Source organism: Elaeis guineensis, chromosome 3, assembly GCF_000442705.2.
Source record: "Elaeis guineensis isolate ETL-2024a chromosome 3, EG11, whole genome shotgun sequence".
NCBI classification, from domain to species: Eukaryota; Viridiplantae; Streptophyta; class Magnoliopsida; order Arecales; family Arecaceae; genus Elaeis; species Elaeis guineensis.
The window spans coordinates 92441160-92466568 of NC_025995.2; the positions used below are offsets into that span (position 1 = coordinate 92441160).

At 37.6% G+C, this 25409-nt stretch overlaps 2 protein-coding genes across 3 annotated transcripts; one reads left to right on the top strand and one right to left on the bottom strand.

Moving 5' to 3' along the window:
* The first annotated feature begins 791 nt into the window (after window positions 1–791).
* LOC140856514 (phosphoinositide phosphatase SAC4-like) lies at window positions 792–7102 on the top strand. Of its 2 annotated transcripts, XM_073253987.1 has the most exons (7): window positions 792–1212; window positions 3084–3204; window positions 3327–3440; window positions 3778–3972; window positions 4200–4340; window positions 4857–4965; window positions 6641–7102. In XM_073253987.1, the coding sequence occupies exons 2-7, from the start codon at window positions 3107–3109 to the stop codon at window positions 6758–6760; spliced, it is 777 nt and encodes a 258-aa protein (XP_073110088.1). In that variant the 5' UTR covers window positions 792–1212; window positions 3084–3106; the 3' UTR covers window positions 6761–7102. The 2 variants fall into 2 exon arrangements, with proteins under 2 accessions (XP_073110088.1, XP_073110089.1); XM_073253988.1 differs by lacking the exon at window positions 4200–4340.
* Window positions 7103–7665: 563 nt separating this feature from the next.
* On the bottom strand, window positions 7666–12486 carry LOC105042003 (small ribosomal subunit protein uS2). The gene is made up of 5 exons (XM_010919100.4): window positions 12225–12486; window positions 9028–9290; window positions 8742–8939; window positions 8419–8623; window positions 7666–8048 (listed from the first exon to the last, which is right to left on the bottom strand). Exons 1-5 carry the CDS (start codon window positions 12349–12351, stop codon window positions 7924–7926), a joined length of 918 nt encoding a protein of 305 aa, XP_010917402.1. The 5' UTR covers window positions 12352–12486; the 3' UTR covers window positions 7666–7923.
* Between the last annotated feature and the right edge of the window lie 12923 nt (window positions 12487–25409).

Consider the following 25409-nt stretch of genomic DNA (forward strand, 5'->3'; position numbering starts at 1 on the left):
CTTATGCTTTAGGTCATGTAAGTGGGTAATCTGAAGGATCTGATTATCATAGATAACATATGTGTGCCTTCTGTATAACTGCATTTGCTGCAATTTTTTTCTAGTGTCTTCCCTCTCTGGGCTAACATAAGCATGTTTCTGATAATTAAAAAATCAAAATTACATCTATAGAAAAGTAATGCTTGCAGTGTACGTTTAAGAGCAAAGTATAACAGTTTCTTGTTTGTTTACATTGTGAATTCCATAATATGAATATTCATGAATTCTTAACTAATGATAGGACTGGGACACATATAATATGCATATTAAATTTCAATGGCATATATCTCTCTGACGGTCACATGGTTACTTTCAACTTAACGAACTATGCAGGCCCTTTTTTCCCAACCTAACTTCATTTGGGCAACAATTCAGCACCAGTTTAGAGGATTTATGTCAAGTTGAAAGCTGGTCATATAATCTACTACTTATTATTGATTGTGATGCCAACACCATATAAGTAGGATAAGCTTGTTGATTAAGGATAAGACTCAAACCACCATACTAATCAGAGAATTTATTTCTCCAGTTCCAAGCACTTCTAATTTTTCCTTAATATTCTTTTGATCATATATTAAATAATCTGCTGATGTGCTCTTACGACTTAGATCCATACATTGAACTTAATAGCCATTTAGATATGCATCACTTCAGAAATTTTAGAAATGTTTGCAGGGCATATATTTATACATGCTTTAATTTTTATCATTTGTAGTTTATTAATATGGTTAATACTTCATGATATACAGGAATGATGATGTTGGTAACTGGTCATGTAATAATCACAAAAGCAGCAGCAACAAGAATTATAACAGTGATGATGCTGAGATCTCAGCTGATGGATCCCAGGAAGATAATGCAGTGATATCTGATACCTCTGGACCTTCAACCACAGAGGATAAAGCTACCAGTAGTGAAAATTGCTTGGTTAAGCCACCTACGTTACAAAAGGGCATCCTACGCACAAATTGCATAGACTGCTTGGATCGCACTAATGTTGCACAATATGCGTATGGTTTAGCTGCTCTCGGACATCAACTACATGCCTTGGGCTTAATAGATGTTCCCAAAATTGATCTAGATGCTCCTCTGGCTGATGATTTAATGAGCTTTTATGAGACGATGGGCGACACACTTTCGCTACAGTATGGTGGTTCTGCTGCTCACAAGAAGGTATGGTTGCAGAATGTTATCTATGATTTTTTATGCCATTAGTCTTTCAAAAAGCTGTTTCTATCATTGGATACAGCTGGGTTGGTGGATTCATTGTAGTCTTATAGCCAATGTTTCTTACCATATGTATATTGCTTGTTTTATCCTGTCTTTCTTTTCTTTGGAGATTTAAAATTTTTGAATTTTATACAGAGGGATGAGGAGAAGATACAAGCTTGGATTTCTTGATCACCAGTATAATGGATTAGTGCTCTAATGCTGGATACAGAAATAGTTTCCATATTTTTAAATTTAACAGTATAGGAATATTAAACTATAATAATTAGGCTGTGCCAGTGATTTATTTTTGAAAGTTATGTATCCTTTTGGGAATGTGAAGATATTCAGGTTCCCCATTTTGTTCAGGATATCAGTTGTGATACGCATGGAAGTGATTATGAAATTTTGTACGTATGAAGCTCCGTGAGTTGATATTTCTCTGAATTTTTCTCTGGATGATTTAGACTCTGGTCATGTAAAGATTTATTGAATAAACCTGTCTTTTATCATTTTCATATTGCAGAAAAGAGTCAATTCTTATTTGAGTTTGTGTTTGGATTTTGGGAACATACCTTACCAATGATATTTACAAAATGTGACTTTGTGTGAAGATGGTTTTAACAGAAGCGAAGTATCATAGAGCCATGCTTCCAATAATCTTTTTAGCACATGCATAACTTTTTTATCATTTCTTTGTTTCATATCAAATGATTTCTCAGAAAAAAAGGGAAGAAGTATCTCATGTGGTTGATCCTGGGTTTAAAGTTTGAACAACTGTTGCAGGGAATGGAAATTTACTTCAAGAGCAATTACTGTTTATGCAGAAAATTTTCTTGTCAAAAATATGTATTAGCAAATTAATATAAACAAGAATTTAGAGCATCTGTGAATGGTGCAACCCAAGTCCATTCCTCGTGCTCCAACACAGTGAATATCTGTATTAAACCGAACAATGAGACTCTTCTAGCACACTAAATAGACAAGCAATCTTGCCCTGGAAGAGGTTGGAACTAACTACCAATGTATTATTTTACTTTCCACAAAACTAGTTATTTATAGATTTTATTTTGTTTGAAGAATTTTAATGATATTTTGCCCAAACATATTCAAATAGCAATCTTACATGTGTGGCATTTAAATTATTTTGATAGAAGCACTAATGCCAGGTGCTGGAAAGGACCAACAGTGCCTTGACAGGATATCATGGTTCCAAGTTGACCTCCATTTGGCTGCATGTGCTAGAAATTTTATAGACTTGGATGTTTGTTTTAAATATTGTAGTTTCTTTGCTCCTTTTTTTTTTTTTTGTGTGTGTGCCTCTATTAGCATGCTTTTCTTCATTAGCATGCTATTCTTCACATGGGTCACTAAATTAACCATATGCCAAAAGACTGAAAAATGTTAGACACAGGAGAGTTATGCGCCTCCTACAAGTTAACATCTTTGTCAAAGGACTATCTGAAGTGGATCACTGAACATGATGTTTAGATCAATGAGTCATCTTTGGTGCCCCTTCCAGATATCAAAAGGTGTAAAAGCAACCAATTACTACAGCTGTCGGAAAGTAGCTGGTGCTTTATTTCTTGATCATCTAGGAACAGTAACTGTTTCAGCCTGGGAATTGCCCTTAGAGTAGAGTGGCCCTTAAGAAGCCTGCTATCATTGTTCCTGCTCTTTTCTATTAGTGAACCAAACTTAACTATGTTTAGCCTCGCATGTATTGTGGCCTTTGCTTGTGAGATGCATTTTCTATTATTTTTCTGATGATGGTCCTTGCTAATGTACCACCATTCAAGTGCCTTTTACTCATTGTATTTGGTAATGCTTTGTAGATATTCTCTGAGAGAAGAGGTCAATGGAAGGCAGCAACCCAGTCTCAAGAATTCTTCAGAACACTTCAAAGATTTACAGCAATGCCTACATGGATGCTGAAAAACAAGATGCAATAAACTTGTAAGTTCATGATAAATCTTTGTGAATTCACTCGACCTCATGGCCTTCTATTGCATCCGCAATGAAATTTCATTTTGTTGTGGACTGCAGTATATTGGTTGATTTGCTATCTAATGATGCAGATTCTTGGGCGACTTCCAACCTCAACAGGGTAAACCAGCCCTGTGGGAGCTGGGCTCTGATCAGCACTGCAGTATGGGGAAACATGCTTATGCTTTTGCTGATGAAAATGAAAGGTATTTTTAATAATACATTCTAGTGACTTTGTGTGTGGTGCACAAAACTATTTAGTTGCTTCTATCAATTTACTGTGAGAAAAGAATCTTTCTTGTTGTCTTCTTCATTTTTTTTTTTGTTTTGTGGTGGTGATCGTAAAACTGCATAGTTATTAGTTAACTCCAGTGATTTTTTCCCGTGGTTAGAATGATGTCAGCTCCACTCAAATCTTATAGTGGAAAAGTATTTCGCTGATGGTCTAGGATGCTAGAAACCTGACCTTCATATCTCCATTGAATTTATTTTTGAGGTCAGAAATCATTGATATTTTCTTAACATTCATATTTGGTTCCATAGGTCATTTTTCAAAAGATCCCTATCGGATGGCAACATTCTGCATGGAAGCAATACACCCTCAAGCTGTAATGTTAGCTGCAAAAAGCTCCCTAAGTCAGCTTTGTCTGATAGAAAGCATCAAGTGGGAGATGCCAAGGGTCTGTCTGATTCAACACCAGATATTTCAACCTGTGAAAGTGATGTATCATATTCCAGGTCAGCTGCTATAGATTTTGAAATTTATTGCACTAAGAAGCTCCTGATTTTGACTTAATTTCTGATGTCAAGGTTCATATTTTAGCCAAACACTGTAGCAAATAAAGCAGATGACATGTTGGGATCCTTTTTCATTTCACAAAAGCAAAAAAAAAAAAAATGTAGACAAGGACAACCCGCACAACTACCGCCTTGACAGTAAACATATTTCTCCCTATTTTCTGCAGGTACACTCCCACAATATCTCGTAGACAGCTTTTTCTAGATAATGGGCATAGTTATTTCTATGAAAGTGGGGATTCAAATTTCCTGGACCTTGATTGGCTTTCATCTTCTAGTAATTCATGTGAGGAGGAAATTTATGAAAGGTGATCTTCTAGCCAGAATTTACTATGTAGTTGTAACGTCAACTTAAATCGTATCTGAATTTCAACACATGTTGTAATTTCTGCTCAAGCTTTTCTTTGTTGTGTTAATGTGCACACATCCTGCATACTTGTTGGGGGTATATCTGAGCTGCTTTATGAATTTTCTCCAATTGATTGCTGCTGCTTTTATGGTACAGTACAAGTTAGAAGAGTCTCTACAGACTATTTATATAATTTTTGATTTTTGAACTCCTTTGTGTCAAATAAAGATATCTTGAACCTTAACTAATCATGTTTTATGCTCGTTTGTTTTTATGCTATCTTAACTACCATTAAGTATGGAGGTTGGTCTTGTTTTCTTCATTCTTCCCCCAACTTGACGTATATTGTATGTGTAAGACCAATTAAGTTGTCTTCATGCAACATAATATACTTATCAGTTATATCTCTTTGAACCCTTTTCTCTTGTTACCCAAACTCGTGGAATATTTTAACAGTGCTTTTATGTTCTTGCAGGTCCAGAAACATGAACTCTCCAAGCGAGAATCTGTCCACCGAAAACGTCATAAATGGCATAGCTACTGAGATAACACCACCTTTAAGTGAGAATGGGACTGGCATAAAGGTCAGTGGTCCTATTCCACAGTCGTTCAATTTCATTTCTTCACCTCTTGACCGGGTCAGAACTTGTATTTTAAATTTTGACAGTCTGGGGCTTGTATGACTTGAACCGATGATCTAAGACAAAAAAAATTGATTAACTGGTGCACCTTACTTCAGATCCTTTGAAATGGACCACACACATTAACCTCTAGATAAGGTCTAAGTGGAGTTTTAAGATGAGAAGGGGTAAGATAGAGAAAGAATGCAATGTTAGTTCAGAAGCCTTTGGAGCTTATTGTCCCAGTAAAATCAGGATAATATGTTTCTCCCAAAAGGCAATTTAAGAAATCTAGTTTTTTTTTTCCTGGTTTTTTCCTGTTGCTTCTTGCTACAAAGCCAATCCATTCTTTACCCAGGACAGAGAAATGCAACCAGCCAAAGTGTCTTCTTTTTTTGGGTGAGGAAGACAAAGCCCCTATTACAACCTCTAATAACCATGAGAACAGACATCAGCATGGTACAATGAAAGTTACATTTTAGGAAAGTGTCTTTTAACGTACCAAAATAAGTTTACCATTTCTGTTTGTTCAACTGCCGCAGATATTTGGCAGCCATTGGGCAGAGGCAGAGAAGATATTCTGTATAGGTCCTGTATTTTGAAATATATATATATATATATATATATATATATATATATATATATATATGTATATATATATGTATATGTATATGTATATGTATATGTATATGTATATGTATATGTATATGTATATGTATATGTATATGTATATATATATATATATATATATATATAGAGAGAGAGAGAGAGAGAGTGGATCTCTACTCACATCCGATCAGATCGAGATTTGATGATGGGGTCTCATATCGATAATCTGAGCTGTTGCATGTGATATATGACCTTTAAACTACTTATATACCAAAAATTATGTGATCAGGAGATCCCTAGTTTATACATCAAATGGTCAAAAGACATATAAATCATGAGTGACCAAAAATTAATGCAAGTCATGAGTTCAAGTGGAATTAATCCATCTATACAGTTAGTGTTATGAATCTGAAGCATTAAATTTTATCTGATACTAGAAACTGCTGTCTTCTTAGAGCTAGTACATATTTGTACATTTTTTTGTGTGTGTGAAATTGAACATGATTAATTTTAACATGGCAAAAGGTTTCATACATTAATAATTTGACATCATATTTGAAACTTACATATCAGATGGCATTTCTGTATATTTAACTTGACTAACTCTGTGTATCGAATTTTAACATGAATCCTCATTCGATGATCTTTAACATGACAAAATGTCATATTATAATAAGTTGACAACATATTTGAAGCTTACATATTAGATGACATTTCTGTGTTATTTAACCTAATTCTGTATATCAAGTTTTAACTTATTATGGCCATATGGTATAATGAGTGCTGAATCAGCTCAAAATCTGTGTAGGAACTCTTGTACAGTATCACCGTAAATTCCCTCTAGAATATATTTTTTTTTTTTTGGAGAACAATAAATTGCAAAGTTGAAGATTCACTTAATTGATTTTCAGCACTACACTTAATTGTCTTTTTGCCCCCACAAAAAATGTAATTCATTCTGTATGATAAGGTAATTTCAGCTAGCTTTGGCACTATCAACTCTATCTTATGAGCATTTACCTTCTTGCAGAAAAAGCAGACAACTGAGGTACAAATGCTTCAGGAAGCTGCCCAAACTTCTGAAGTTCTTGGCGAGTATTCTGACAGCTTCGTGCAGTGGGTGATCCATGGAGAGGCTCTATGTCGCTGATGCAGAAAAATTTGGATATGCCCCATCTGATCCTCAGCATCTGGACGCTGGTCCCTCAAAAATTTGTCGAAATGATAGAGAGAGAGGACAAATTACATGTTCAAGGCGGACATTCTTTGTAAGATATCTCTACCAATATGCCGCTCTTTTCAGCCATGTACAATTATGTTAACTTGGTTAAAGTACTGCCTTCGGTCATAGTCTGATAGAAGAATGAGTACATAGATATAATTCTTTTGGATCTCTGTTCCATTTGTTCCCACCTAAAATTGTCATCATGTAAATATTCACATATATTTGCTCATGCGAGCTCAACATTTATGGCAGCAATTTTTCCCCTTATTAATTTTGGTTCTGAGTGATGATTAGTTCAAAGTGCCCTTAGAGTTGTACATAAATCATACATACATAATAACAGGTGAATGCAAAAAATAATGTTTAATGCTATTCTTGGCCCCTTTTCCTGAGCCGAAGGCGAAATCTGGTCTTCTAGGTTTTATGATGTTGCATGCTTCATTCTGGAGATTAATTTTGTAACCGTCCAAAAGCATAAACAATGGTTCATGAAGTTAATCCTACAGTGGAGTACTAATTACGTAATAACAATGACCAACCACTGGCCTCTCGTGTCCCTGAAGCTAGCGCTCTATTTTGATGTTCACGCCGGATACCAGTCCGGCAGTGTTTCTCGCTATTGTCAGCCCTTTAGTCAGCACTTTAGTTAAGGAAATGAGAAAATGCCGTCTCTTCCAGCCCAATCAGTCACCGGATTTGAAGAAGTGAAACATTTATCACTTCAATGCTGATGCCCATGACACCTTTGAGCCTATGTCGTTCAGCTATGTTAAAAAGCTGCGCTTCCAGAGTTGAACTACAAATGCATGAAATGAAGTTATCACAGATAATAGAGGCGCAATAATTTTTTCTTCATTGTAATCAAACAAAAAAACAGGATAAATACTAATCTCTTCCAAATCCTCCTACGAAATTTAATCTCAATGGGTAGTAGTTACGTAAAAGCAAAATTCAGCCTATGTCCATGAACTCTTAGATCTGAGCCGACAATCAAAATTCATGGCAGTCACTCAAAATTGGATTAAAAATCCTAATGCAACATCTTATTCCTCTCTTTTTTGAGAAGGGACATGTATTCCACTTGAATCCTAGCTCTCCCAACCCGAGGGAGCAGCGGGAGGCTGGCCATCCCAACCAGCCGGGGCAACAGGAGGAACATCCACGGTCGGAGGAGGAGCAGCAGCAGCATCCCATCCATCACCAGCTACAACACCTAAGAATAAAAATAAGAAAAAACATTCCTCAATGTATACACATAACCGACCCATCACAAAATGAAGGTAGCATTACCACACTTGGATATGTAATGGATCTACAAGTTTAATCTATCTCACTAAAAGTTTGACCAGATTATGATTTCTGTTAAATTCATAAAAGCACGAGCAACGTTCATGATCATTACTGTTAATCCACCAACCCTTCAGATACCACAATCCACAGATGGATAGGTAACAATGCTGAAAAGCAAATTTGATATTTACCCCGATAATGCAAATAACTAACAGCATGAACTTGTAGCGAAATGTCATCCAGAAATAAACTGATGAGCCTTAAAAGATTAGGAAAAGGAACTAGATTCTGACCTTGAGTAGCAGTCCAATCAACTCCGGGCACCACAGGAACAACAGGAGGTACAGCTCCCATATCAGGTGCCCATTGTTGAGCAGGCCATTGATCATTTGGTACCATACCTGTATACTCAGCAACAGCACCATACTCAGGAGCAACAGGAGCTTCCTCTTCCTGCTCCTTGGCTTCCTCAGGATCCCTGTAGAAAAACAGGTCTACCTGCACGTGTCATGGCATAGTCTGTTAATGGAAGCACGTAAGAGCCAAAGTAAATAGGCAAACAATAATTAATCCAGTACAGAAGAAAAGAAGTGGTGATAAATTTCCTGTATCCTACCATTACTTCCCATTTGTGCCCAGGAATGATAGTACCACGCATTTGCAGAACCATCCTAGCCAGCAACCAGTAAAGGCAACCAATACTGAGCTTCCCCTTGTTGTTGGCCGGAATTCCAATGTCAACATATCGCATTGGTGAATCAGTGTCACAGAAAGCAATAGTAGGAATGTTTCCAAGAGCAGATTCCTTAATTGGCTGCAGCATTTTTTCAAAGCACAGATAAATAAGAACAAATAACAGTCACCACCTTTTTTCACCTCACCTACATTAATGATTGATTCACCTGGTGGTCCGTTCTAGGATCAGTGAGAATGAGGAGGCGGGGCTCACTAAAAGATGTTTGAAGTTGATTAGTGAAGGTTCCAGGTGTGTGCCTTCCAGCAATAGCATGAGCACCGGTGTACTGCGCAAATTTCAGAACAGCTCTCTGTCCATAAGGTCTAGCAGACTGAACAATGATGTCTTGGGGGTTCTCAATGGCAACAATAACTCTAGCTGCTAACTGAAGCTTTTCCCAAGTTCTACCAAGGTTGATGATGAAGATACCTGAACAATGAATTAAATATAGGAAAGAAGACATGGTTAATAGTATATGTTGTCCAGGTAATGCTCATATATCAAAGAAACTTTTCTGCATTGCTAGAAGTGAGGGGCAAAGCCACCAACATATAAACATAAAAGTCAAAAAAATAGAGGGAAAACGAAAAGCATTAATTAGGAGCAAAGCTACTGCCATGCTATACAGGTAGATTTAGTGGCAAGCGGTAAAACGTTATTATGAGTAACCTGTTCACAAATGGGTTTATCCTGTTGTCAGCACTTACATATGCAAAGATATGTACCAATTCGTTTCAATTTTTATCATATTTAGTTCTGTTTGAAGGGAGACAAGTTTTTTTTTTTTTTTTTCAAATTTTTTATTTTGAAAGCTAACCCATTCAACAAACTGGGACAATGTTTAATCAAAGCCTGCAGGTTATGATGCATGATGTGGAATCTTTATCCGCAGGGGTATGGCACATACAGTTTATCATTAATTTTCAGATCATAAACTAGCATAGATATGCAGGGGGAATTGAGGGTAATGATACCTACTAGTGTAATACCCAATTAAGACTACCCACAATATTTTTTGTGAAGGAAGCCATTAACACTGTTAATTGGATGTTTGACATCTGTCAAGTTTTGACAATGAAACAGACCACAATGTTTGTAGAATCATCATAGTAGTTTATGCTGAGCTTCTTCTGAACGCAACCAGTTAGAAATTAGGACTTCATCTCAAGGGGTGCAAATAGCATTATTTATTCATTTACAGTGTTTTTATTATGAAGTTCAATTTTTTTAAGAATGCATATCTCAAACTCAGAAATTTAGGTGATAAATATGATGGAGGTACTGACGAGTTATATTTCAACATTGAGCAGAAAGAGTTTAGCAAGTTTTCTACATGTGTTTGGAATAGAACAGACCCTAAGAGGTCAAAGCAGCCCAGCAATGACTTACACAAAGAACTTTTAAATATAAGGAGAAACCTCAAAGAAAGTTATAATCTATCAAATGAAGCTTTATAAATCAAATAAAATGTGTCAAGTCAATCGGGAGTATCAACTAGCCAACAATATTATAATTCATAAATCAGTCTCATTCTCCAAATTCAAGCACGATAAACTGTCATGGAGTGTATCTAGGTGGCCAACATGCTTGTCTTTTAAACATCGAGACTGGTGGAAGATGAAATACATAGTTTGCTTCCAAACAGTAAATTCTTATAACTGAATCAAAACTTTGATCAGCAGGCTAAAGGGAACCAAAACCTCATGAGAGCAGGATGTTTATTGGATGTTTGACATGTGTCAAGTTTTGACAATGAACAGACCACAATGTTCATAGAATCATCATAGTTTATACTGACCTTCTTTTGAACTCACCCAGTTAGAACTTAGGATTTCATCTCAAGGTGTGCAAATAGCATTATTAGTTCTTTTACAGCCTTTTTATTATGAAGTTCCAATTTTTTAAGAATGTATAACTGAAAGATAGAAATTTAGGCAATAAATATGGAAGAGGTTCTCACAAGTTATATTCCAATATTGAGAAGAAATAGTTTAGCAAGTTTTATACATATGTGTTGGAACAGAACAGACCCTAAGAGGTCAAAGCAGCCCAGCAATTACATACCCAAAAAACTGTTAAATACAAGGAGAAACCTCAAAGAAAGTTATAATCTACCAAGTGAAGCCTTATAAATCAAATAAAATGTACCAAGTCAATCAGGAGTATCAACTAGCCAATAATATTATACTTCATAAATCAGTCTCATTTTCCAAATTCAAGCATGATAAACTGTCAAGGAGTGTGTCTAGGAGGCCAAAATGCTTGTCCTTTGAAACATTGAGACTGGTGGAAGATGAAATGCATAGTTTGCTTCCAAAGAGTAAATTCTTATAGCTGAATTGAAACTTTGATCAGCAGGCTACAGGGAATCACAACCTCATGAGAGCAGGATGGCTCTACCTGCAGATTGACCATGTTCCACAATGGTCACCTAGACTATGATTATTTCTTATGGACCAAGAATGTCCATAGAAACATGAGGTCCATCCCATAGAGGATAAGAAGCGTAAGTGTTTTAAATGCGATGGGCATTCAAAATTCTAGTAATAGGAATACTTATGGAGGACAACATGTTTGATAATGATCACCATAACATAACTTCAAATCGTGGTGAAATTATTATTTTATTGAAAATGGATATTCACGGACAACATCCTCTGCGTCCACTTTCTTCACCTTAACGAACATGGCCTGGTGATCGACCCACAATGGAACTTGGCAGCGATTACTCCGCGTGCACATGCGGCCATTTTGGATATGATTGCCATTCATTATAGATCATCATGCTTTGATGTATAATTGGAATACATACGAAGATGCTAAAACTACTCTCTCTCTCTCTCTCTATGATGGCATCAGAAGGGAATTACAGACAATCATGTGACAATGTATGTAAATGTTCAAAGGTCATCATCATCAAATCGGCAAAATTTTCAAATCTAGAACAAGATAATTCAAAAGGTATTATTTTAAAAATAATAAGGCCCAGGACTTAACCTGGAAGCCATGGACTATCCAACTAATGATCAGCCTAAAGGCCCGCACTGTTACTCTGTTGGCTTTTACCTAAATGGATAGACAATGCATGCGCAATGACCCAAGAAAAATCACCAAACTCATCAAAAATCTCTCCTTTTACGTAGCCAACTCATCAAAATAACTAGTTTCTAGGAACCTAAGGCGATTCAAACCGTTTGCTAACTAAAACTCTCATAAAAAAATTAACAAACTGCAACAATCGTACGTAGATCAACACGAACACACGCCACTTGTTTCTTCGAATTTAACAACAAAAAGCCACAGATCTAGAAGTAAACAGCGAAAAATGCAGAGCGATCTGGGCTGGGTTTAGGGCTTCGTTACCATCGGATCTTCTCTTAAAGACGTAACGCTCCATCTGGAAGTCGCAGTTCTTGGTGCCGAGGTGGACCTCGGCCGCGAGCATCATCTGGATGTCGAGCTCCTTCTGCGACAGAGCCCTCGTCGCCATGGCTCCAACTACAATGACCTCTGAGATCGAAGGGTTAGGGTTTTGAGGAGGGGCGGGGGATCGGAGACCCTAAGCCTCTACGCCGAAAAAAGAAGAAGAGATGAGTCGAGAAGAAACAGAGTTCGGAGTTCTTATGTCGTGCCGCAGAACCCTAACGCCGATCGGGTATAAAAGGACCCAGGCTCTTTGTTCCTTTTTTTGCCTCTCCAATCCGGGCCACGAGGCTATGAACGGCCGCAGTGGGCTCGGTTACGGGCTCGAGCAAGCTCGAATCAGATGTCTAGTAGGCCTAGTTTGCAAGAATTTGTGAACCCAAAAAATGCCTGCCACGCGTCCAATCGAATGCATGGCCTTGCTTGCATGCTTTTGGACCTGAATGTAATTAAAGTTGGATTTGTTCCAATGGCCCCGTTAGGGTGTTTGGTTAGTGGTCCATGGACTAAATAGCACCAATTGGATCCATTTTAAGCTAGACCAACCTCAATTTTTATCTTTCTTTTTCGTTCTACTTCTTCTTCTCCCTCCTCCACATTTTTATACAATTTATACAATGAATTAATGCCATCCATAAGGTTTACCATCTCGATATCGGGTTCTATGCCAATATGTTACTATATAGATATGGGACCAGTTCGAAGTATCAAATGTTGATATAATTTTTGTATCACATATTAGTACTGGATTGATACAGTATGCCTCGTATTGGTACGACAAACCTTGGTCATCCCTCTTCAACCTATCTTGGTATCTACAGCAGAGATAATGGGTGCTTGGGCAGGTATCCTTGAAGTGATACACTTGTTTGGTTCCTTACATATTATGGTCAAGAAGGGAACTCCATTATTGTGATTAATTGGAGCAGGGGTGTTTGTCCTACTTCATATCCCTATGTATGGATACCTTCAATCTGACTAGGACGGTTGTTACCCTTGATGCGGCCCACATCGTCTACGAGGGAAATCAAGTCGTAGATTGGATTGCTTGTTCTGTTTGTTCCCCACCCACTTGTCAGTTCTTGGGCTTCAATTTCTCTCCTTCAACCATTGGCTGGGGATTGGTTCTTGCAGGACCTCGAATAAAAGGAAGAAAAAGAAAAATAGAGAGAGATTGGTAAATTAGAAGTTGAATTCACTTCTTTGGAACAACTACCCAATGACTTTGATAGTACCATAAGCCGACACTTTCATGCCATCGAAAATTTCGACAAATACTTGAAAATATTCATGAAATAGTTATGATTAATTGTTTAAATTCATTCATAGGCTAATATCAATATATCATGGCATATATAAACTATTAGTGTTAGACATGTCCTGTGTATGTGGATCTGAAGAGGGAAAACAGTAAAAACACCAAAAATTGTTATATGTTTGCACCCGATGATTGTGTTGTGAAAAAGTTGTCTAGCAATTTAATAGCTATCATAAAGATGGAGTTTAATCCCTAACAGTTCTCATGATGATAGAAGAGACAAAGGTGGTTTTGGTTGGGCTAGCCCCAAGATATCGAGGCCTTAAGAAATGGGGCCCAGACGGCCCAAGCTCAGTGGTACCAGACCTAAGCCCAACTTGATTAAGAGCATTTCTTGTTGGAGGACCGCTGGGCTAAAATTGGGTCTGTTTTTCTCGGTCCGCTCGAGACTGGCCTGACCCATTGGAAGTTCTGATATTTCTGTTGAATAGATTAGGAGGTAATATCTCATTCTAAAGAAATTTGATGGCATTTCTTGTTCAAAAAGGAATAAATTTTGCATAGCTGGTTGGAAGTGTTCAACAATTGAAATAAAGAAGACAATGACAAACACATTCTATGACCTTAAACAAGAAATTATTCTTGGAGGCTCGACAAGATTAAACAAGGTTTATCTAGCTTACAATCAAACCGGATTTAGTGGCCCTTACAAAGTGGCCCTGGCAGCTGAGACAATCCATTGGCTTCTTAGAGTTTCAAACGGCCGTTTCACGTTATTTGGAATTAATGGTGCCCCTAACAACTGCCACCCGTTGTTTTGACAATGTTATGACGATCTTACGTGATGGATTAGTGCAGTCCACAGAGAAGAAGATAGATATAATTATATCCTCTTTTAGCCCATAAATTAATTAGATTCCACCCTACTAAGCAATGCATGCAAATATGGCTTTCTATGGCTGAATTAAAATAATATGTTTTTAATTTTGTTGTCCATCTACCAAAACAAGTGGGCTTAGAACAATGGCGACGAGATCACTTGTCTGGCCATTAAAATAGTAGTCTTAATTGGCACTCGAAGTGGGTCTGCGGTCCCACCATCAGTAGGTCACCAAATGGATAAGGATGATACATACAAAGGGTCCCATCTGAGTTGGCTTCGGACCCCAAGTAGCTCGGAAAGGCCGGCATACCATAAGCGTAAGCATGGCTTAAGCTTTCTCATGTAACACTGCTTCTAATATTAATTTGATCGTGTTTGAGGACAATTGGCATCTATCACCCGTGACATCATCGCTTGCGACGTTTGTAGCAGTCAGCATTCAACCGTTGAGAGCCACGGTGGGCTCGAGGGAGAAGGTGGAGCTGAGTCTTTTGTTATTCTTTTTTTTTTTTAAATATCAATTAGGAACCATCACGTCAACAATTAACAACGATGTTCCTTATACGGAGCTTGGAAAGCAGTCATGTCATCCAAAATACACGTATCAGAAGTCTATGGTTGGTTTGATTGGGGAGAGAATATTTTTCTCAACCTATTTAATTTAAATCTCTCAAAAAAAAAAAAAAAATTGAAGAATGCAGAAGAACCGATGAAAATAAGAGTTTCAGTCATTTTTTTTATTGATGATAAAAAAATAAGATATATATTTTTTATTTATAATGATGAGACCCATTAGTGTACATTTCGGATCAAGTAAATCTTTTAGTTTTAATAAGATTAATTTTTTTAAAATAAATATGATTAATAAAAATAAATTTAAAAAAATAAAATTATATAAAAGATAGATTTCGATTTTTATATAAATTTTATCTTTTGAGGTGATTAATTTTTTTAGTCTTCTTTCAATCTCTAAAAAAATTTATCTTTTATCGCTATGCGAAATTATTCTCAGATTGAGAAATATATTTGATCAAACTATTTTTAAAAATAAAAGTTTCAATTAGACTAATCCATTTCATGATTGCGACAATAAAATTTCAGTATATTTAAACTTTTTAAGAGATCAGCTATATATCATATATTTCAAAAAATTATCTAATTTTAAATAAAAGATCATTTTAATTGGATATTGTATGATCGATTATGGCCTTCAAAAATTTAACACACGATTTAACTTTTCGGTATGGCAGATCTCACTCTCAAACTCTGTCCAATTTTTTTTCATGACCTAAGTAGTCCACAACAAATCCGATGATTTTTTTGGATTAAAATATTTTTTGTTGAAAAAATTTAGTTCTAATTAAACCAAAATTGAAGATGGAGAAATGTTTATTTTTTCATCTTACGATGGAATAGCTTGATTTTATTTGGAGATGGTTACTGGCCTTAGTCTTTTTGCTTGATAATAAATCCTCATATTCCGATATAAAATATAGCATCGCTACAAAAGTTGGTACTCGTATTGGAGGCATCACTAATCGAGATATGACCTTGATGCTTTAGGCAATCTTCTAGACCTCTTCATTAGTAGCTACCAAGTGGCGGTGATGCAAGTTGAAACAAACCTGCGACCAAAAACAAAGCAATTGGGTCGAAAACTCAACTAATGATGAAATATGCACTGTTAGAATCCAAACAATGGTACACTAATCACTACTAAAAGACATCCCATAGCAACCTCTTACCGTTCAAATGCTTTAGCGCTTACTCCTAGATAGACGCCGAGTCTGTGGCGACCAACGGTGGATCTGGTCATTGTCAACCCGAAGTTTATATAGGTGGCATCGAAACGAGCAATAAGAGCATGGGGAGTTCTCCCAGCGAGTTTAGTGATGGCTATTTCACTTAAAGAGTTACCCTTAGCCGCCCATTAATTTGGGCACCTACTGATATATAAGACCACATTAGCAGCTCAAGAGATTCAATAGGACGCCATGCATGTTGTCATAGTTGTAGGCTCCCATTGAGCCGTCCCTTGAGTGCGGTCTACGCAAGTTCACCCTTGCATTGCCATCCATTGGTAGAAGCAAGTTTAGGATCAAATGCGTTTGCCTACTGCATCCCTATTGGTTGCATGAGATCGTCTCCAGCCTGCTTCCATTCTTTCCACAGCTCCAAGTGACTGGATTATGCCCTCTTCAGTGGCTTCCATTGCCAGGCTCCTTGCCCGACTCATTCTTTCACGTCGCCACACCGCAAGATCAATTTTGATGCATCTTCCGATATATCAAGCCAATGGCGTGGCTGGAGCTGGACACGTCACACGCAACTATCATGGAGCTGTGCTTGCCACTTCTCCTCTTGAATTATATATGCCATTGAAGAACCGCATGCAGCATGGGAAGCTTTAGAGATAGGTTATCATTGCCTCCAAGTCCATCAGGGAGATACTCTCTTGATATCACCTCATGGATCAACCAATATTATTACTAATTTAGAAGGATCATCAGATTCAATATGAATTATTTATGTCATTGCTAACAGAGCCAAATAGTGTCCAAAAATGAGATCCGCCACTTGACGAGCTGCATTGCATACAAACTTTGGAGGCCATAAAACGTTTATTAGGGATGATTTTTTTCTTTTTTTGCAATTATCTAGCTTTCAATATCTATGGCATGGAGCCAATCCCCTAAAAGTTAAAAAAAGCTAATATTCTATTATTTGGATGCTAAAATGGGTGTGTTAAACTAAAAATTCTCTTTTTTTGGAAGAATATTGATGGAGGATATCTTTCAATACAGAAGGACATGGTAGAGCGATGGAAAATAAAACTGATGTACAAGTTAAGAATTATCTTCTATAAAATTTCATTTTTTTTAGTTTATTTTTACTAATTATGTTTATTTTAGAAAAATAAATCTTATTAGAATCAAAAAAAGAATGAATTATATGAGGATGGATGTTACTGTATCATCATCATATGATAGGAGGGAGAGAAGACAAAAGGCTCCTCAGCATCGTAAATATTTCTCCAACTACCTTATACGAGTTTTGAGGGCTAAGAGCGACACTTCTTGCACAGGCTACCCAGGACCATATATTGCATGGCTTCATGAAAGCTTGAACCGTCAATAGTGCCTAGCATTGCCTGGTGATATAAATTAACGAATGCTCGAAGTGCCAAATCCTTTATGCCTGCAAGGTAGGTAGATCTGATGACAAGACACCATGCAAGTGCAAGGAAGTATACTTGCCAGTGAACCTAGAGGAACAATCCCACATCCACCTCGAGCCTGTCGAACAAAGGTAACGATACCCAGCTATGTGACAACAACTGGAAAGATATCGTTGCGCCTGCCAAGCGGAGGAAAGTAACCCACCTTGCCAATAGCTAACAGGAGCCAAGCCCCTCTTGTATCTTTGCGACCCCCACGCAAGCGAGGGTGAAAAGTAGACATGATGGGCCTCTTGCCCGACTTTAGGACACCTATGTCCTCCAAAGTTGACATGATGGGCCTCTTGCCCCAACTTAGGACACCCATCATGTCCATCCAGGTACCTCGGTTCACCGAATGCACGCTGAAGGAATAATGCTGCAAGGATATGTATTGTCGCTGAGTTTGGTCCTTGGGAGAAAAATGAATCCGAGACATTCATATTCATCGCCTGGCTGGATGCTTGGCCATACTAATGGAGGATCACCAGAATTTGTTGGTAGTTTTGCACCGAAGCCTTGGGAACGAGGCAACGACCACGTAATCATCAACGAAGAGAGGATTGCGTGAGCTGCACGTCATCGTAAAAGGGCAAACTTGGCTGGTCAAGTCACGGTGAAAAGCACACAAGAGGCTGTTGGGCATATGGACATCCTGTTGCAAACCCATTGCGGCCCTAAATCATTTGGGGCCTGATCGGCCAAACTGTGAAAATGAGTTCATTTTAAAATTATTTTTTTTCAAATAAAATTTTAAAAAAAAATATGATAAGAAAAAATAGTTTGTATTTGATAAAATTATTTGATAAGTATTTTTATCAAAGTTTAAGAAGCAGTTTGTTTGTGTTTGATAAATCTTTCAAAAAAAATATTTTTGATTATCAAATTACGAATAAAGATATGTATTTATGGTAAATAATGAGAGGATTAGGTAAAAATAAATAGTAGTAGTTATGGTAAATAATGATTTTGAGTAAAGATATTTTTATTTTTAAAAAATTAACTTTTTACTTCTATTTCTGCTTCCAAGGAGAAGCTCCAATTTTCTGCTTCCTCCCTACAGCAGAAAAATTGCGTCTGCTATCACTCAGAAGTAAATTATTTTTTAAAATAAACTTGGCCAAACATCCTATTTTTTTCAAATAAATATTTTTTTTTAAAAATAAGCAGCTTCTTCCTCTCTAAAAGCTTGGCCAAACAGGCCCTTAGTGGGGGACTTGTTGACAAGAAAAACAAAATTTGGATTGGAGATGTAGTATAAAAACCTATTATTTATTGACGATGGAAACCTTATCTCAAAATCTCAATCTCAAGGTAGTTCTTTCTAATTAAATCATAAACTTATTCCATATCAAGTTTGATCGTCATTATATTTTAATGGACAAGGCAGAAATAGAATGGCCACGGAAGCCCCTTGGATGAGTCATAGTATAAAAGTCCTGTGGTGAGTGACAAGAATTTTGGCGAAAAACTTAAGATTACACTGTATACATAGGTCAGAAGCACATTTGTTTAAACGAGAAATCCTTCATAGTATTACCTTCCTTGCAAAGGGCATACAAGAGGATGAGTAAAAATGACAAACAGCTCAATATATATTGTTATGATGTAGAAGAGAAGACTCATTAATCTCAAATTGGTTGTAAGTCAAAAAAAACTCTGATTTATATAGGAAAGAACCATTCTTTCCACGTAAGGTACTTTTTGAAGGACAAAATCCTGAAGTTCATGGATCAAAGCAGACAATACCTCATATACCGAGCTATGAGCTCTTGATCGTAATACTGACACATTGAGTAGGAGACCATTTGCGTGATTGTGGGGCTATATTTTGATATAGAAAGGAAGGTATTATTAGTTCCATATTGGTTATGAGTTAAGGAGGACTCCGATTTATATAGAAATAGATTATTCTTTCCACATGAGATGTCTTTTGAGGGACAAAATCATGAGGCCATGGACTAGAGCAAATAGTATCTCATATGCCAAGCCATGAGCCCTTGGCCATAATAATAGCGCGTCAGATAGGGGACCACCTCTATGACTGTAGGGCTCCTTCCATTCGTACACCAGTCTATGATAAAAAATAAGGAGGAGGGCACTTTCAATTTCTATACAAACTCTCTTTTGATTGGAGAGCTATATATTGTAGTGTAAAAGGGAGGACATTATTAGTCATATATTGATTGGGAGTTAAGACAGACTCTAGCTTATGTAGAAATGGATCATTCTTTCTACGTGAGGTATTTTTTGAAGAATAAAATTGTGAGATCTATGGGCATAGTAGACAATAACTCTCATGCCGAGTTATGTGCCCTTGACTACAATATACATGATGCTAGTTAATAATCCAATAACCAATATGCCTTATAGAATATTGTTGAAGATCTATGATTTTTTTGATGGAAGAGCCTATACAGTAGCCCCAATTTCATCATCCGTAAGAAGTCAAGTGGGCATTATCCTCGAGCGTTAGCCTGTCCATTTTCCGATTTATGATACCAAAGAAGCAGAAGCCCTGGGAAAAAAATGATGCAGCCTTGTTCCGAGAGAGGTGGAGCTGTGGAAAAAGAAAAAAAAAATAAAAAATGATATGCTCCGATCACAAGCACGTGGCCAAGAGGGACTCAGGTTATATCTTTTGTGTATAAGAAGGATCAACCTTCCTTCGCATGGATCCACCATTGGATCATCCATTTGATTGCTTTGACGTATGAACAGGCAGAGGCAGATAAATGACCAAGTTTCAGACTGCTTTGTGATTTGTGCGGTGGGTGATCGAACGGTGGAGACGCGGGTTCTCGGCCAAGGCCCAGGAGAGGCTAGACTATCGGCACGGGAGCATCTTCTTGATGGTTCAACCTGTTATACTGTGGTCGGTGCACGTGGTAAGTGCATGCCTTGGGCGGGCGGACTTCCGGGTGGGCGACTTCCGCCCTTTTCTTGCCGTTTCGGTAATTAAATAACGTGGTCGGACCGACCACCAGTCAGCAGACTCGGGTGCATTCCTTCCGTTTTACGTTCTGCCGACTGCCGGATTTATTTATTCCCAGACCAATTAAATTCTCCCAGGCTACCTTCGATATTTCGACAGAAATCGTTGGCGGAAGGACCGTTTCTGGACCCTTGGTTGAGAATGAAAACTAAAACAAACGTTGTATCTTGGGTGCCAAGCATGAGAGTCCAATATCTCCTTCTCCTCCGGTCTCCTCCTCGTCCTCTTCTTCTTCTTCTTCTTCTTCCTTGGAACAAAAAATAATCAATTACTACGTTCTTCATGATTTCATAATTAGAATAAGGCTCTAATCCAAAATATTCCATGTTCTCATGAATAAATCTAAAATTAATATTTATATTACCATTTGATTGATAAGTTATATAGTGTCAGACATATTCAATGCATGCATGTAAAAGAAGAATCTGAATTGATTGTAGTTTTATCATCCACTTGAGAATACATCTGCTATTCCTCTCAATTTATTTGAACTAGAGTTGAGATAGGAAAATGGATCGGAGTAGTTCCTTCTTTTCACGTGAAGCTACTCACGGCTTTTAGATGCGGATAAATCAAGCACCAGCTATTAAAAGTTTTACTTATTTATTAATAAGGATGGTTTAGTATTTGCGCATGAATCTTCTGCTGCGCACCATATAGTGCGGTATACAATGTGCATGTCTGTACATGTGCTTAGCTATGCGATATACATGTCGTGCGTGGCCGCATGCACCATCCATCGTGTGATGGAGGGTGCATGCAGTGTATCGCGTGCATAGCAGAGGATCCTTACCCTTAGGGGACGTTTGGTAGCATGTAATTCTAATAGGTAATTTTGCAATAAGTAATCAGATTACATAGTTTATTTTGTTACTTTCACAAGTAATGCACCATTATATATAATGCAGCATTACTTCAAAAAAAAGTAATTTGATTGTCCAGAAGGAGATGGCTATGTGATTATATGTAATCTTACAATCCTACAATTTTGCAACAAGATAATTTCAAGATCAAAATATTTCCATCAAAATAAATTAAAATAAATCAAAATAAATTATGGATAATTTCAGTTGATGAAAATAGAAAAGAAAACATAATGGATGATGTCACGAAAAAAAATTAGTCTCAAAATTAAGTTATCTCTAGAGGTGGCAATCGGATCGGATCGGGTCATAAATGGGTCGGGTCAATGCGGATCGGGTCAGAAAATTATCAACTCAAATCTGATTTTTTTATTAAACAGGTCAAGAATTCAAACATGAACCCGACCTGTTTATTAAACAAGTAACCCGATCCGACCCATTTTATCCATTTATTAAATAGATCAAATTAGATTAAACAGGTTAAACGGATTAAATAGGTTAAACAGATCGGGTTAAATGGGTTAGAAACAAGTTAAACAGATTTTAAACAGATTAAATGGATTTTAAATGAGTTAAACAGATTAAACAGGTTAAACAGATCGAATTAAATGGGTCAGAAATAGGTTAAACAGGTCAAACAGGTTAAATGAGTTATCTGACTCAATCCAATCTGAATATTAAATGGGTTAAACGGGTCAGATATCTAAAACTCAAATTTGATCTAATTATTAAATGGGTTAAACAGGTCGATCCGTTTATGATCCAAATCCGTTTAGCCTAAATCCAAACCTGTTTATGGCGAGTCGAACATGGGTCAGATTGACAGATCGAATCATATTTTGCCGGCCCTAGATGTCCCTCTAGAAAATGGATAATAATCAATAAGAAAAGATAGGGATATTTTAAAAAAATTAGCTTATATTACATGTAATCTAAATTGTATACCAAACACTGTAATGTAGAATTTTCTGTAATTTTACAATAATATTACTGTACATACTAAACACTGTAATATTTCTTTTGCAATCATATTATTATAGTAACATTATATAGATAATGCATCACGGCGCAAGCATAATTAAATTTATTACCTTCTAAAATTTTGATTGTTTACTTGGGTGATATATATTTTTTTTCCTTCACAAGATCCAACTTCACTCGAATAAAGATGCATTTGGCTCATCATATATTGGAATCAGACGGGCCATAACTTTCAGCACATTTGGCTCGTGATAGAATTGAAATTGAAATCAAATAGCATTTGAATACTAGAAGAGAGTACTTGATCTTTGAGGGATTATGATATTTTTATTTTTTTTTTAAATCAGAATAGAAAGGAGATCCTCTCAGTTAAATGAAAAGAACGGAAGTCATTTATTTCTATTTCATTCCAGAATTCTAATTTTCTCTAACCAAATTTATCTTAATATAAAACCTTTGCTCTTGTGGTGACGGAGTGAGCTGTGCTTGGCAAAGATGATTGCTTAGGAATGAGCTTCTTTCCGCCTCGCATGGTGTGTTGTCAACTTGCCATTGCTCCTGGCATCATGCAACGTACTGCTAATGAAATAAAGCGAAATGATTGGTCCAAGGCACCTCGGTGGCTTTTACGAGTGTTTGTTCTACGTTGCCATAGCAACGACAAGGAGGACCCACCGAATCCGCCAATAGATTTCACGTTATCTTAATCCATCGGGCGCGGCCGGTCGCAGTCTCGCAGGTCTCCTCCTCCCCCCTCTGCGTGCGTGCCAGCTCAGCAGGCAAGCAGGCCGGCGTAAGAGCGCATGCCTCTCCGTGGGACCCACGCCGTTGACCGTCTCCTCTGGGACGCCACCGCCAGTCGCCGGATCCCAAATCCCCGCCAAATAGATTTGGATAATATCCCCCCCGTGTCCGACCGCCCTGCCCCTTCCGGATCCAGGAATGTTTCCCGCGTCCAAATCCTCGCCGCTACGTCTCCGTCGGTCGGTGGTCCGTCGTGACGTCGAGCACATCCGATTGTGGCGTGACGGAAAAATCGCAGCCGTCCGTCTTGTGGATAATGGGAGCGACGTGGAATGGCAGGTCTGTCTTCAGGTGAACCGCCCACTGGGCCCCATGAAGTAAGCTTAGAGATAAGCTACCATCAACTACCGGCTACCGTACCCACTAATCGTGGTTGTGAAGTTTTAACAATCCCTTAACCATTCCACCACCTTAGTTGCTGATGGATATTGTGATGGACCTCTTTGCTTTGATTGATTTTATTTGATATAACGAGCATATTAGTCAAATATGTATATCAAAGTAAATCAATCACTAAATTATGCTTGACAGTACATTAGTTCGTATTGCATTATCCAACATGCTGTTATATGTCGTTGCTACAGCTTGATCAGAGATCAAGGTTTGAATCTCACCTTATTTTAAAATATGTATGTACCAAATCAGAGACATGGGATTTTGTGCATTATTCTCTATGAGTGTTCAATATGTGCACCAAAATAGTATATTGATCTTGTAGTGTTAAAATGATCTTGGCTTAGCAATTAAAAAGCCTGATTCGATGCATGCCAAAAATTTAATTTTGACTCTCACTTTATCCAAAAGTAAAAGATAATTTTGATCCATCTGTCGGCCAAATTGATCATATTAGGAATGAGAAAAGGAAAGCTATGTTCCACTTTAATTGGCTATGAACGAGGACTTTCAATTGATTGGTTAATGAGTCCACTATTTTGACATTTACGCCAACGTTGCGCTTTCTCTAATTTCCTCTTTGACTAGAATGATATTGCATAACTGCAAAAATATCTAGAACGCGAATAAGCCAATGTTTATTTGCCACCTCAGATCCCGACCAGAATGACCGACACCATTATAAAAAGGCAAATTTCCAGTCAAACACGGCAAAGATGGCCCCACGAAAAGATCCCGTAATCTACCATCCATTTTGGTTTTAAAACTAACCAAATCTAGTCGTGTTCCACCGCATGCCAAAGCTCTTTCCTAGTATTACGAAAGCTTAATTACGTGAAAAATTCTGATTGTTTTAAAACAATTTTAATTTCATGATAAATTTTTATTTAATACAATCAGAACATCAAATTTTTATTTTTTTTTTAATTTGAATCCTAATTATTGGGTCATATTTTATTCATCCGATGATATATCCAATACACAAAGATGTGGTGAGCGTCCGACATCACGACCTACCCATCTGGACCGTACAACCCATGTAGGGACGCAAGGTCCCTTTGACAGCTCCACAAGCTCAGGTTCCAATTTGATCACTCCAACAAGATTGGCAGTTCGATGAAATCTGCATCGTTGGACGACCGTCGACTTTACCCGATTTTTACTCTAGCCCTCGGTACATCTCGTCGAAGCTCCAAAAATCCCTAGCACACGGAGTGTGCCGAACCGACAAACGATGATGTGGGCAGTCTTTTTCCACTAACGGATGGCGATCCTGTCAGAAATAGCTGATGCCCATTACTCTGGCTTTCTGGCAGCTACTCTTCCAATGGACGGCAATCTGGCAACAGACAGGCTTCCCCTCGTAAAAGGGGGCCCGAATCAACACACAATTGGGGTCTCTTCTCTCTCTCTCTTTCTCTCTTAGACTCTCGCTGTCAACCTCCTATTATTCTCTCTCTCCAACTCCGATACTAACTTGACCATCGAAGGGTCCCTCATCGGAGAATCCCCACTAGTTCCTCTAACGTATAGATCTTCCTTGCAGGTACCCAGAGACCCCATTTGGCATCCCCTACTTCAGTTTGGCGACTTTGTGCTCACCCTACTCATCATGTCGCCCCCTGGTCAGAAAGGCATAGCAACACTAATTATAATTTCCATCAACTTACCATGATAGAGTTATGACGTAGCTTGTCTATGGCAAAAATTTACTTGTTGCAAAAAAATGAT

Coding starts and splice junctions, on each gene's coding strand:
- LOC140856514 (XM_073253987.1), top strand. CDS start 3,107: ATGGAAGGCAGCAACCCAGTCTCAAGAATTCTTCAGAACACTTCAAAG. Junction 3,205..3,326: donor AAACAAGATGCAATAAACTT/GTAAGTTCATGA, acceptor CTAATGATGCAG/ATTCTTGGGCGACTTCCAAC. Junction 3,441..3,777: donor TTTGCTGATGAAAATGAAAG/GTATTTTTAATA, acceptor TTGGTTCCATAG/GTCATTTTTCAAAAGATCCC.
- LOC105042003 (XM_010919100.4), bottom strand. CDS start 12,351: ATGGCGACGAGGGCTCTGTCGCAGAAGGAGCTCGACATCCAGATGATG. Junction 9,291..12,224: donor CTTTAAGAGAAGATCCGATG/GTAACGAAGCCC, acceptor TTCATTGTTCAG/GTATCTTCATCATCAACCTT. Junction 8,049..8,418: donor TGATTGGACTGCTACTCAAG/GTCAGAATCTAG, acceptor TTTTATTCTTAG/GTGTTGTAGCTGGTGATGGA.